Genomic DNA, 13,487 nt, shown 5'->3' with positions numbered 1-13,487 from the left:
GGGGAGAAAATTTGAAACCCAAAGTTTTAAAAACAAATGTTAAAAATTGTTTTCAAGGGGCAGCTAGGTGTCGCAGTGGATAGAGCTCTGGCTTTGGAGTCAGAAGGACCTGAGTTCAAATCTGGCCTCAGACAGTTGACACTAGCTGTGACACCCTGGGCAAGTCACTTAACCCCGACTGCCTCACCAAATAAAAAAACTGTTTTCACATGCAACCGTGAAATAAGATATACAGGCAATGGAATATAGAAATCTATCCTGTCTACAGGAAAATAGAAGGGGAATGGGATAAGAGAAGGGGTGGGGGACATAGAAAGGAGGGCAGATTAGGGAAAGGGGTATTCAGAATGCACACTGTCTTGGGGTCGGGGGAGGGACGAGATGGGGAGAAAATTTGGAACTCAGAATCTTGTGGAAGTGAATGCTGAAAACTAAAATTACAAAAAGATCAACTCAAGCATTGCCTTCTATATGAAACCATTCCTGATTCCTTCCCCCTACCCCCCCCAGCCATTAGTTTATTACCGCCCCCCCCCATTATTTTCTATTTTACTACTGTACTTTGTATACAGTCTCTACTTTCCTTCAGTACCGCACTTGGTTTAGATCCCAGGGAATAAGATGCCCCACCCAGAATAAGCAGATCACCTGAAATCCCATCATCATGCTGATTAACACATTTGGATACTCAGCCCCTCCTCAACTCAGTCTTCCCTCCTCTCTGACTGGAGGGTAGAGCACCAAACTTCTCCTAAAGCTTTCCTTTATGGAGGGCAAGGATCTTGACCTTTCAGCTAACTCTCCATTAGTAGCTTTGCCTGGTTTGGATTCCAAGGAACATGATACCCGATCCTCCCCTACTCCCTCCAGCTTTCTTCAGAGCATGGTTTTTCCCCATTAGATTGCAAGCTCCTTAAGGGCAGGGACTGTTTGTCTTTTTATTTCTATTTCCAGCACTTAGCACAGTGCATGGCTGAACTGAATTGAACTGAATGTGTATGTGATCTGGGAATCTTTGATCAAGACTATTCAACTTCATCAAATTGCAGAATGTAAGGGAAAATGAAGTGTTATGGTAGCTGAGGCTGCACCTCATAAAGGATGCACTCTTTTGGTTTTTGAGAGGACCATTTTGTGTCTTCTAAAAGGTGTTAAGACTTCAAATAATTCACACCGAGCAACCTCTGTGCAGATAGTAAAGTGAAGTGCAAAGAAGTTATTATACTTGTTGTGTCTATCCATTGGGTAAAACTATGTGGTCAAAAGCCATTGGAAGGCTGAAGGATCAGCCAGCTTCTGTTTCTGTTTCAAGAAGCCAGTCAGCTTTGCAGAAAGGACACCCCTTTTTAAGCAGTCTGTTGCTGGGGCTAACACTTGCCAGTTGAGAAGATAGCCAGCTATGGAAGGAGAGCCCAGATCTTCAGAGAGAATTGCTTTTCCACCTTTTCTCCTGCAACTCTTATGCAGTTTTGTTTAGGGAGGTGGGAGAGGGGTAGAGGGGTTTTTCTCTTCTTCTACCATCAGTAAGGCTTCATTGACATGGTGAGGAGGGAGGCGGCAAATCCCCTTCCCCTTCACCACTGGTATAGTATGTACCAAAGGTAGAGGAATAAACAAAGATGAAGCTATATTTCATCCAGCCTAAAACTGTTCAAATTCTAAGTCTATTCCCAAATCCCCACTCTTAGAGAAGGTGCATCTAGAAGTAGACCAATCAATTAATGGCACAAAATATTGCAATTAATCAAGGGCCATGGATACGTTGGATGCATACTGTATGCTCATATATACTGGTGAGGAAAAAGATGAAAAGATATTATCACTATTATAACATTTTGTTCTTTGTCGACAGAGAACTTGAATGTAACAATGCTGAAATACCAAGATTTACAGAAGTTTCTGTAAAAAGTAAAACACTATGATTTATAGGTAATGAAAAGATAGCCTGTGTTGATGAAATCCCAGATGTTCTGCTTTTCAACAAGGGAAAATAGACAAGTTTTAAAATATTTGTCCAACTTTATAAAGGCTGATGAACAATAAGCTGAACTATTTAGAAACATACTCAAAATCTGCAAATACCTGAAAAAAAGAGACAAATTTATCTGAAGCCAAAATATTTCTCACTCCTTTTGTATTTTTTAAATTTTATAAAAAAAGGAAATGTTAAGATACATATTTCTAAGTTGTGAAGAAAATATTTTGTTGCTGAGTAGCAGTTTTATTTTTTGATAACAGTTGTAAAAATAGACAACTTTGTAGGCATTTAGTTAACTCAAAAATATTCATTGTACTCTATTAAAACTTACACATTTACAGAAGATAAAAGCCATGTATTTACAAATATTTTTATCAAATCACATATAACATTCTTATTTCACATTATGGGCCTATAACTGAAATGAAGAAAAACTCACATATTGGCCAAAACAAAAAAACCAAAAAAACCAATAAATCCAAACCCCATAAACTTTTTAGGAAAGCTTCTAAAAAGAGATAATTTACCAAATGATTACCCTGAAAGGTTAAATTTACTTTACAAAAGTAAACATTTTCCCCTAACTTTGGTTAATGTCAGGATTACACTCTACCCCATGGATTGATATTAGCAATGCATGGTAACATCATTTTGGTTTCTTCTTACCTCTTCGTTATAAGTATTGAAAAAAGGGAATCCTTCAAACAAAGCACCTTTCCTAAGTAAGATTTTAATATCAATCAGAGTCAAATATTAATCTCTTACAGATGGTGGGAACAATTAAAGAGAGAAGGTACAACATGTAGCACTACAGAGGATTCCTATGAGAAGCAATTCAATTGTCTTCCTCCCATTACAAGTTCTTTTTTGCTTCTGATTTTTCATCCATTAGATCTTTAAATCCCAGCTTTTCCAGTGATTCTTGTGCCATTAGCTGCCTAAGAAACAAACGAAAACGATTTTTAAAAAGCATCTTGAAAACTTTTCTAATATAGTGCTACATTGGTGTATATTTGCTGGATGTAGTTCAATAATTTCTAAGGCCTGAATGATGAATGCTGGGTTACAGCCAAATAAAACTCATGTTTCCTCCCTTTTCATCTTACTCAACCTATAGGAATCTGGCAAATTAAGAGACTTTGCAAGTAGTTTCAGTCAGCTACCTAGACTTCTTTGAATGTTTCTGGATTCTCAAGTGTGACTTTGTTATTCTTTTTGTGCTGTTCAGCTCTTTCAGTCACGTCCAACTCTTCATGACTCCATTTGGGGTTTTCCTGGCAAAGATACTGGAGTGGTTTGCCATTTCCTTCTCCAGCTCTTTTTAAAGATGAGGAGACTGAGGCCAACAGTTAAGTGACTTGTCCAGGGTCACAAAGCTAGTAAGAGTCTGAGGCCACATTCGAATTCAGTTCTTCCTGACTCCAGGGCCAGTATTCTATCCACTTTGCCACCTAGCTGCCCTGTTGTTCTTTAGGGGAAATATAAAAACAATTGAGACAGGTGGTTGGTGCAGTGGAGAGAGCTAGATCTGGAGTCAGAGGACTGGGGTTCAAACTCCATCTCTGCCACCCCAGCTATGGTACCTGGGAAAGGAACTTTATCTCTGTGGGCTAGTTTCCTTATTTGTAAACAAAACAAATGAACAAACAAACAAAAAAAGGGACTGTTTATAATGACTTCTGAGGTCCCTTTCAGCCCTGAGTCTATAATTCTATGACCTTGGTTTATAATTCTGATTTACTCTGCAAAAATAGTAGCTCAACTCCTCAAACATAGAAATTACTGTGTTGTATGCCTCTTCAAAGAAGTTACAAGAATGGCCTAGTGAAGTAAGAGGATTTATTCAAATATCTGTGTCAGATGCTTGCTTAACACAACGAATGCCTAGGTAGCTTTAAATTCAATATTAAATGAAAATCTGGAGGCAGCATGAGGTAGTGGAAGGAGCAAACCCTTAGTTGGAATCCCTGCCCTCCTTATCAGCTGACCCTTACTACCTCCTGAGGCCCAGGTCTCCATCTGTAAAAGGAGGATTAGAGGAGATGATGGATCTCCATGGGCCTTCCAGCTCGAAATCTTAGGATTCTTTAGCATTCATGCAGTTCTTCCCATCATCAAAAGGATTTTGAAACCTAAGATCATTGCCATACTACTTGACACCACTGTTAAGGACACAAGAAAACTGAAACTAAGGTTAAATGAAGGTTAAATTAGTAGAAGCTAAAATAAAATTAAATTGCTTAAAGGCAGATGTCTGACAATCCCTTTTACTGCTTTGTCTTTCCCTTCCCCTGGGCTTTACCAGTTCATTCACTGTGTGACCCATGTTGCTGCTACATAGTAGAGGTTCAGGAAAGCTTGCGGTGGGGTGGGAAGAGGGGATGATGAGATATTGGCAGCTGGTACTAAAAGTCCTGAGGTTCCTATTCACATAATATGTCCACTAAAGAAAAGGATGGGCCTACCCTCATAAATGTACTAGTTCCCTCTCCCCCATGTTGTGTGTGATTTTGAGGTGGAAACTGGGGGGGGGGGGGGTAGGAGCAGGATTGAAAACAAATGGAAAAAAAAAGGTGAATGAGAAGACTAGATTTACAACTCCTTTCCAAATCCTCACATCTTTAGTCCTTACTGAAGACTTCAAAAAAATGTTTTTTAGTACAGCTCTAAATTCACTGGATTTAGATTTCCTAAGCTCATAATATTAAGAACTCCATTAGGCAACTGGGGAAGACATGAAGTTTAGATACTATGATAAATAGCTAACATTTATACAGTATTTTAACATGGCAAAGCGCTTTATATACATTATCTAATTTGAGCCAACACTGTTAAGTAGATACTGCAGGCATTACAATTATGACAGCTGAGGAAGACAAGGCATAGAAAGGTAAGTGACTTGGCCACAGTCATGCAGTTAGTGTCATAGTTGGGAGAGGGACTCAGGGCACTCCTGACTCTAAGCCTCAGGGAGCACACCGTTCACTAGGGGATAAGACACACAGATAGTTATAATTTGAAATAAAATGTCTTAGAAAATTGATAAAGTACTATAGGATATCTACCACGGAAGGTTGTGACAAAATGGGGAGATCAGGCAAGGCTGCCTGGAGTGACGATGAACTGGGCTTTAATGGATGAATATAAGTTAAACAGATAAAGAAGAAAAAAAGACATTCAGGGAGAGAGAACAGCATAAGCAAGGCACGGCAGAATGACAGCATTGTGTTTGTCTAAGGGTAAAGAGAGTTCCCCAGTCTGGACTAAGAATAACAGAGATGTGGAGAAGATGGTGCCAGCTTGTGGAGGTCCTTGATACCAGGCAGAGGAATTTGAACTTGACAGATAATATGAGCCACTAAAAATCTGGGGTAGAAGAGAGGCATGACAGGATCTATATAAGATTATTTTGGTGCCAGAACAAAAATGACATGGAATGGGAGAAAAGTTAGAAGAGAAAACCTCTAAGAACACTACTGCAGATGTACAAGGTGGTGGTAGTGGGAACACAGATGAGGAGCTGGACTTCAAAGATGTTTCAGAATTGAGGCTGATTTACAAAAACAAGAGCATTCCCCAATTGATAAATGTTCAAAGGATGTGAAAGGCAGTTTTCAGAAGAAGAAATCAAAGTTATCAATTTTTGTTGTTGAGTTGCTTTTTAGTCATGTCTGACTCTTCACAACCTTATCTGGGGTTTTCTTGGCAGAAATACTGGAGTGGTTTGCCATTTCCTTCTCCAGTTCATTTTTACAGATAAGGAAACTGAGGCAAATAGGATTAAGTGACTTGCCTAAGGAAGTGTCTGGGGCCAGATTTGAACTCAAGTCCTCCTGATTTCAGGCCTGGTGCTCTATCCACTGTACCACTTAGCTGCCCATATTTAAAATTTCTACCAAGCTAGAAAAGCCAGCCAATTTAGTCAATAAACATTTACTAAGTGCCTACGATATACCAGGCCTTGTGCTAAGGTTTAAGTACAGGCTCAGCCACAGTCTTTTGTACAAGGACAGTACAACTAACCTCAGAAGGCCTCACTAATAAGATAATTTTTTTTTTGGCTGTAGCAATTCTATAGGACTGTTCACTAAAACATAAAGGGGTTATGATTTGTTTGGTTGTCAACAGTACCCATACCAATGAAATCATGGATCCTAGAAGTTTCGAAGAGTAACTACATCTAGAGACGGCACTTCAGAGCCCCGGTATATTTAATGTGTTTAATACATTTATATTAACAATACACATTTATGTGACGCTTTAAAGTTTACAAAGCACTTTCCTCATAACAAAACTTTGAGGAAGGCAGTATAAGCATTATCAGTCCTACTTAACAGATGAGAAAACAGGTTCTCAAAAGTGAAACAATTTGCCCAGGGTCACACAGTTCATAAGTACTCAGGTCAGTATTCAAACCTAGATCTCCTGACTTTCAGTCAGGTGCTCTCCTGTACCACCGAAATTGTAGCATAAATTTCTTTTAAATGATCATAGAGATTTATAATTGTGGACATATAGAGCATAGTCTGAAGCCCTGGGTCTAAGTCTCATCTCTTTGGGACTTAGCTTTGTGATCCAAGACAAGCCACTATAATGTCTCTCAGCCTCATGTGCAAAAATGGAGATTAGAACCCCAGTACTAGTTTCTGAGACTGTCCATGTAAGTAAAACATCAATCAGTCTGTGTGAATGTAAGCTACAATTCTTGGTGAGGAACACTGTCCCTCATTTTAACATCGCTCCTATGAGAAAGGACTCTGCAATTAACTTCTTTATAACATGGTTTCTATGTATGCAATAAGATAAGAAGTTAGGAGAGCCTAGTTCCCCGATCCAAAGTAGCATGGCATGAGTTCTCAATGAAGCAACTTTAACAATTCAGGTGATCCAGTGGGAAAAAAATGAATTAAATCATAAGATCACAGATAACAAATTAAACTACTTAGCACAAATGGATAAAAAAGCCAAATAACTGATTTAAAAAATTTTCATATGGTTGCTGTGGTGTCATGCTTCAGAAGCTACATAATTTTTAAACTTCCATTTGAAAATGACAAGAATAGGGGCAGCTAGGTGGCGCAGTAGATAGAGCACTGGACCTGGAGTCAGGAGGACCGGAGTTCAAATCTGACCTCAGACACATAATACTCAAGTCACTTAACCCCAAATGCCTCACTAAAAAAAAAAAAAGACAAGAATAAAGCAGGCATGTAAGTCAAATCCACTCAACTGGCTAGCATTTTCTTTAATCACCCATTAGTAGTTACTGGCTGACTTGAGGGAAAAAACCCCCGACCTATTATGAGTTTACCTTACATATAGTAACTTTATAGTTTGCAAAGAGCTTTTCTCATAACAACTTTGTGGAGATACGTGATACAAACATCATCTCCATATTACAGATGAGAGAGATGAAGTGACTTGGTTAGAGCCTGGGCTACAACGCACGTCTTCTAATGCCAAGTTCAATGTTCCTACACTGACTAGGAAACATAGAAAAGCACAGCAGGGAACCTACCACTGCACTGGGGGAATGGATCTTCCCACTATAAACTTTAGGTTATTCCTAAGAGCAAATGACTTCAGGAAATGAGGAGGACCCTCTGTACTATTTCCACAGGCAAGCAGATGACTGTGAGATCCAGCATAATCTCTGAGGCAGTAATGAAAGTCTATACTGGAAATTTATCTATGTTGTGTATATATATAAAAATAACAACAAAAAAATGCAGCTTCAACCAAAAACATGTTATTTTTAGGAACAGCAGCAAAATTTAAGACATTTACATGACAGTTAATACACTTTTAATTATTTATGTATGCATTATTAAGCCAGATCTTTTCAGATTCAGATTCTTTTGTTCATCTTGAGCACTAAAATCTACAGAAAGTTTAAAGTACAAAAACAAAACCATTTTAAAGGATCTTCCAACTTCTAACATCACCTAAAAGTCTTGAACTGTTTTGTTGACATTTCTTTCAAACATTTCTGTGTGGGGCCTGAAGAGAACTACAATGTATTTTAGCCCTAAAGGAAATTTCTGAGTTTGTCATGGGAACCTGAAAAATAGGGTTTACAATGGATTGGCTTATATCAAGCTGTCACTGGCAGAGACAACCAAGTTTGAAGGCTGAATTCTTCAAGGAGCTAATGATGGGCTCAGCTTCCGTTAAAAAGCAGAACTAAGTGTTGTTTTTTTTTTAAACTAGCTATTATAGTTAGTAGCTACATACTTTTCTTCTTCACTTTAGAGAGCCTAAAAGTAGCTCCTATTTTAAGTTAAATCTCTAAGGATCATCTTTGGATGGGAGGTTTGTTTTAAAAGCAAGTTCTAGAGCATTTTGGTCAAGACAGACAGAATCTCTCATCTTTCATCTCTCTTAAAATAAGCTACTGTCTTCTTCACATACTAAATAGCCCTAACTCTCAGTAGATCAAAACAATGGAATGTGTATTTTTACAGTCTGGGAATAAGACAGAAATTCTGTACCCACAATTTTCAAATCTTTCTGTGCTGTCAGCGTTTTTTAAAAAAGGACAATTTAAAAACCTGAACGACTAGTTAATAACACTGTCCAAGTTTGGAAAGCAAACACAATAAAGGAATGCAACCCCAAACCCCACATAATTCTATCATTCAATAAAATGGTCTCAGGATTGTTAAGTATCCTTTAGTACCATTTATTACGATAATCCTCAATTTCATGGGCAAACCATTCTATAGCTGTGGAATACTGTGGTTATGCCAAAGGCCTGGATTAGGCTCACTGCAATGAACTTCCAGAAAAAAATGACCATGTGCAGAGATGTTAAAAGTTGACATGTACTTGCCTCTCCATTCGGCATTCTAAATATTCTTTTGATTCATTTCTGCACAAAGTATTTTCAAAATTATTATCACGAAGACACTTCATGAATTTTTCTTTAAAAGCTTTACATTCACCTAGAATAAAAAAAAAATTCTTTTAAAAAATGAAAACCTGTCACTATAAAATGAAATCATTCCTTGTGAAAAACTTCCCTCAGGAATAAACATACATAATGCTGAAAAAATTACTTACAAATATATTTGTTGAGATTAAAATTCTATTCACACCCACCCATTATTGGATTAGAACTCTAGTCACAAACATGTATATTTTGGTAACATTTTTAAAGCTTGTACTAAGTATAGTCGAAGACTTCATTTTTCATTCAAAGCCACTGTCCTATGAGTTGTAATTATTTATAATTAGCAAAAATAATTATGTGTATGCCATTTCTCCAAAGAACTCAATTCTCCTAATATAATTACCATTTCTGGGCAGGAAATCACAGAATTCAGTCAACATAAAAATGACTAGAAGTCTGTTCAAAGATTTGGTATGTATTCTGGGCAATTATGACACTTGTAAAGACTATTCACAAAAAAGGAGTAAATATCACAAAATGAAGCAAAGCCAAAAGGAAAAGACAGGCATGTCCCTACTTTAAAGAAACCAATATGAAAAACTCCTGATAAAGTGGAGGCTGTTTGCATTATAAAATGATTCACAGCAAGTTTTATTAAATACTAAGCCTTAGTACATATTTGAATTATCTGATTTATATATAAATTTATGGTAACATTTATTAAAATATTCATATTCTTAAAACAAGATACTCATACAAAAATTTCTGATAACTGTCCAATAAACTGTACAAGGACTTCATAAATTTGATTTTCCTATTCTATTTTTATTAAATTTAATCTTGAAGAACTTGAAAAAAATTGCTAAGTATTAAAAGTTTGTACTAGTTTATGCAAATTCTTTCCTAATCCAACCTAAGAGATTCTTGACTAAAAAAATTTTCCATTTCTGCCAATGCTCTAAATAATAATTATTTTACTACCTGTATCCTCAAAATACTTGCTGAAAATGCTAAAAATCCATCTTTAGAGACCTTAATACATTATATTAGCTGTTCTTAAGGTCCTCTGCGTGCTGAATTCATATTTTTGTCCCATGAGTATGTATACAGGAGAACAAAGGACAAGAGATGGGTCAGGAGGAATGGGCTACTATCTGCATAGCTGGAAGACCCAAATCACCGTTCCATGTAAGTATCAAAGTTTCAAAGTACTTCTTGAAGGGAAGTTTGGCCGTTTATTTTTCTAGGATGGATTTAGTAGTTAAAAAAATTTTTTTTGTTAGTCTGAATTACTCACTCAAGTCGGCTTATTAAATCAAATTCCTGCTCATTCTATTCTTTACTTCAACAAACACTTTCCAGCTGTACACCATTTTAAAGCATAGCACTTCTAACACCAAGATTCAGAAAATTATGGGTCAGGCTTTTTAAACCTGTTTTTCTCCCCCTATATTTTTGGCCTAACTATGAGGTAACAAAATGAACAAAGTTCTTTTTAAAGGAACTGCAGACAGTGTGTATTTTCCCTTTTCTGTTCAGAGGAAAAGACTTTAAAAGTAACTATAAGCAGATATTTAAAGTATGGTTTATGTATATAATATTTGCACCAAGATATATGTCATCATGGTATCTTCATGACAAGGACAGATGTCTACCTTCCTAATTATATAAGAGAAAAAAGTCTATCATCTAAGGAAAGAATGTTGCCTTTAAAATGGAAGATAATCCCTGTCTATCTTAAAGCTGAAATTTTGGTAAAATCACAAAAGCATTAACAACCTATCATAAATACTTGCTATACAGGGCATCCCCAAAGTCTTAGTGTACTAAAACTTTTGAACACCCTGTATTTTTCTCATTATATAATTACACAAGTTTGTAAAGTGTGTTGTCAAAAGATTCACTGATTGCATCTTCTTCATAATCTTCTAAAGCAGCATTTGTAAACTGTGGAACTCTGGCTTATGTAGCAATGGGAACAGGGATTCCAGGAGCATATAGTGACATACATGGGTGACACTTCCCTAAACCATTAAATATAAAATTGTTTGTGTGAAAATTACTTATAACTATCATTAAGAGAGAAAAAATGAAACCTATTTTAATCCAAGATTTTTCCAACTCCCCCTTATCTATCTAAGGACTCCTGAAGACATTTATGGGTTTTGTTAACATACTGTGAATCCAAAAGTATTCTCTGGACAAAACAGTTTGGGATATACTGTTCCAATGCACTTAATATTAAAAACTGGATGTGGAAAAAAAAAGGATATAAAAAGCATCAGGCATTTAAATTGTTAACTACTCCTCACTGCATTAAGGGAGAAGAAAGCCTAAATATTTTTCTTACACTGTCCTTGGGTGGAATATCTTCCAATCACCTTTACAGCTGCTCATTTTAAGCCAATCAACCTTTGGGAATGGGTAAGAAACAAAATTATGGCAAGATAACAATGGCCAAAGATGTAGCTGAAAATTAAACAGGATGTAAATCACTTTACTCCCTGAAGAAGCACGCTGGGTGGTATAGGGTTGGCCTCTCAACAGGACCATGCTCCAGCACTAGCTGGGGGTTGGTATTTTTTGTGTTCCCCAGCCCCAGCCTGGCACAGAGCTGAAAAAGACAGCACCTTCCAGACATTCATTCCTTCAGTTGGTCTCAGGACTTGTTCCCACTACGCCCTTTGGGGAATGAGGTGAAGCACAGATTTAAGAGGGATGAAGAGGCCATCTAGTTGAATCTCCTCATTGAAAGAGGAGGACAGAGGCCTAGAGGGGTTAAGTAACCTGTTCAAGGTCACAGAGAAAGTGCCAAGGCTTGGATATGAATCTAGGACTCCTCATCCCAAATCCAACCATCTCACCCACATCCCAAGGGTGTATGGCAGTGGGTAAGGGGAAAGGGAACAGAACAAGCCCAGTTTCTATCAGAGACTTTTTTTTCCCCTTCTCAAATGCATAAAGAAGCATCCTCAAAGAGATGGGTGGGTGGGATGAGGTTGTTGTTAAGCAGTAGCTTAGCTTCAGTGGGACACCTCTTGCCAGGGCTCAGGAAGGCTTAGGGGCATTAAGGGTCAGGAGGGGAGAGGAAAAAAAAGGGAAGGGGAGAGGGAGGTCAGAAGGAGAAGAGGAAGAAGAAGGAAGGGAAGGGAAAGGGAGAAGGGGAGGGGGGGAAGGGCCAGAAGGAGAGAAGTAAAAGGAGAGGAGGGGAGAGAGGAGGGAGGAAAAAAGTAGAAGGAAAGAGAGGGGGAAAAATGGAACTGAGAGAATAGAGGGAACAGAAGAAGGGGAAAGGGGATAGGAAAAAGTAAGTGAAGAGAAGAGGGGAGAGCAAAGAGGAAGAAGGAAGGGAAGAGATAGGAGGTGGAAGGGAGAATGTGCAAGGATGGGGAAGTGGAGGAAGGGGGGAGGGAGGTCAGAAGAGAAGGGAGGGAAGGAGAAGAAAAGTAGGAGAAAGGAGGGAAGAGGAAGGAGGAAGGGAGAGAAAGGTGGGTAGGAGGAAGGAGAAAGAGGAATAGACAGAAAGGGAGAGAAGAGGAAGAAAGGAAAAGGGTACAGTGGAGGGGAATAGGAGAAAGGGGAGAGAGAAGAGGAGACAGGAGGGAAAGGAGGCGGGGCTACAGGCGAGGGTATGGGATTGAGGGGAATGGGGGAAGGGAAAAAGAGGAGAGGGACAGAGGAGGGGAGGGAGCCAGGGTGAGAGGAAAGATGAGGAAAGGGGCAGGGGGACAGGGAAGGGGAAAAGAGGGGAGAGAAGAGGCAGGAGGGAGATGAGAGAGGGGAATAGGAGGAGAGGGCGGGGAGTCTGGGAAGAGAAGGGGGCAGAGGGAAGGGAGAGAGGAGGGAGCCTAGGGAGGCAAAGGGGGAGGGGCAGAGATATGGGGGGGAGGAGGGGGAAAAGTGGAAGAGGGGAGGGGTGCAGAGACACGGGGAGGAGGGAGGGAAGAGGGGAGGGGGCAGGGGAAGGAAAGGGACAAAAAGAGGGGAGGAGGAAAGGATGAGAAGAGGGAGGAGATAGGAGTGGGGGAGGGGGACGGGGGGAAGGAGCGGAAGGGGGAGGGGAGCAGAGGCCGGGCCGGAGGGAGGGGCTCCTCACGCTCACGCCCCCTCCCCGCCAGCCCCCCAGAAGTCCCCCTCTCGCTCCACAGATCCCTCCTTCCCCCGCCACACCCGCTCCCCTCGCCGGCGGCAGCTGGCCACAAGGGCCGCTGCTCACCGAAATGGTCCAACGGGAAGCTGCCCTTCTCTGGGGGCCGGGGCTGGAAGCTCTTGGTCCCGAAGTTCATGGCGGTGGACATCGTGATCGCAGGCCTCTAAGCACGGGCCGGGAGCCCGTCACACCCGCAGCGGAGCGCCGAGCCGTTAGCGGCCAGGCAGGCAGCCTCAGCGGAGCGCGGAGATGATCGAGCAGGGCCAATCGATGCCTGCTGACTGTCCCCGCCTTCTTCAGGCCCCGCCCCCTTCGCCTCCCTCCCCTCCCCCAACAATGATCGTTATTGTTATTTTTTAATTCTGGGGAGCTGTTGGGCCGGCGTGCGGGGTCTTCCGCGGGTTTCGAGAGCAGTTCGTTGGATCTTAGATTTAGAGGCCATCTAGTCCACCCCCCTCATCTTCTAG

General features: G+C 40.0%; 1 protein-coding gene across 1 annotated transcript; it reads right to left on the bottom strand.

The window, feature by feature from the left end:
* Nucleotides 1-2,312: 2,312 nt before the first annotated feature.
* LOC114052334 (cytochrome c oxidase assembly protein COX19) lies at nt 2,313-13,240 on the bottom strand. The gene is made up of 3 exons (XM_027874887.1): nt 13,087-13,240; nt 8,811-8,922; nt 2,313-2,916 (listed from the first exon to the last, which is right to left on the bottom strand). Exons 1-3 carry the CDS (start codon nt 13,166-13,168, stop codon nt 2,832-2,834), a joined length of 279 nt encoding a protein of 92 aa, XP_027730688.1. The 5' UTR covers nt 13,169-13,240; the 3' UTR covers nt 2,313-2,831.
* Nucleotides 13,241-13,487: the final 247 nt, after the last annotated feature.

This window comes from Vombatus ursinus, unplaced genomic scaffold (genome assembly GCF_900497805.2).
Source record: "Vombatus ursinus unplaced genomic scaffold, bare-nosed wombat genome assembly UNPS02014807.1, whole genome shotgun sequence".
Classification (NCBI taxonomy): Eukaryota; Metazoa; Chordata; class Mammalia; order Diprotodontia; family Vombatidae; genus Vombatus; species Vombatus ursinus.
This window is presented reverse-complemented; position numbering and strand designations above follow the sequence as displayed.

Coding starts and splice junctions, on each gene's coding strand:
- LOC114052334 (XM_027874887.1), bottom strand. CDS start 13,168: ATGTCCACCGCCATGAACTTCGGGACCAAGAGCTTCCAGCCCCGGCCC. Junction 8,923..13,086: donor CTTCCCGTTGGACCATTTCG/GTGAGCAGCGGC, acceptor TTTTTATTCTAG/GTGAATGTAAAGCTTTTAAA. Junction 2,917..8,810: donor TTAGAATGCCGAATGGAGAG/GCAAGTACATGT, acceptor TTTGTTTCTTAG/GCAGCTAATGGCACAAGAAT.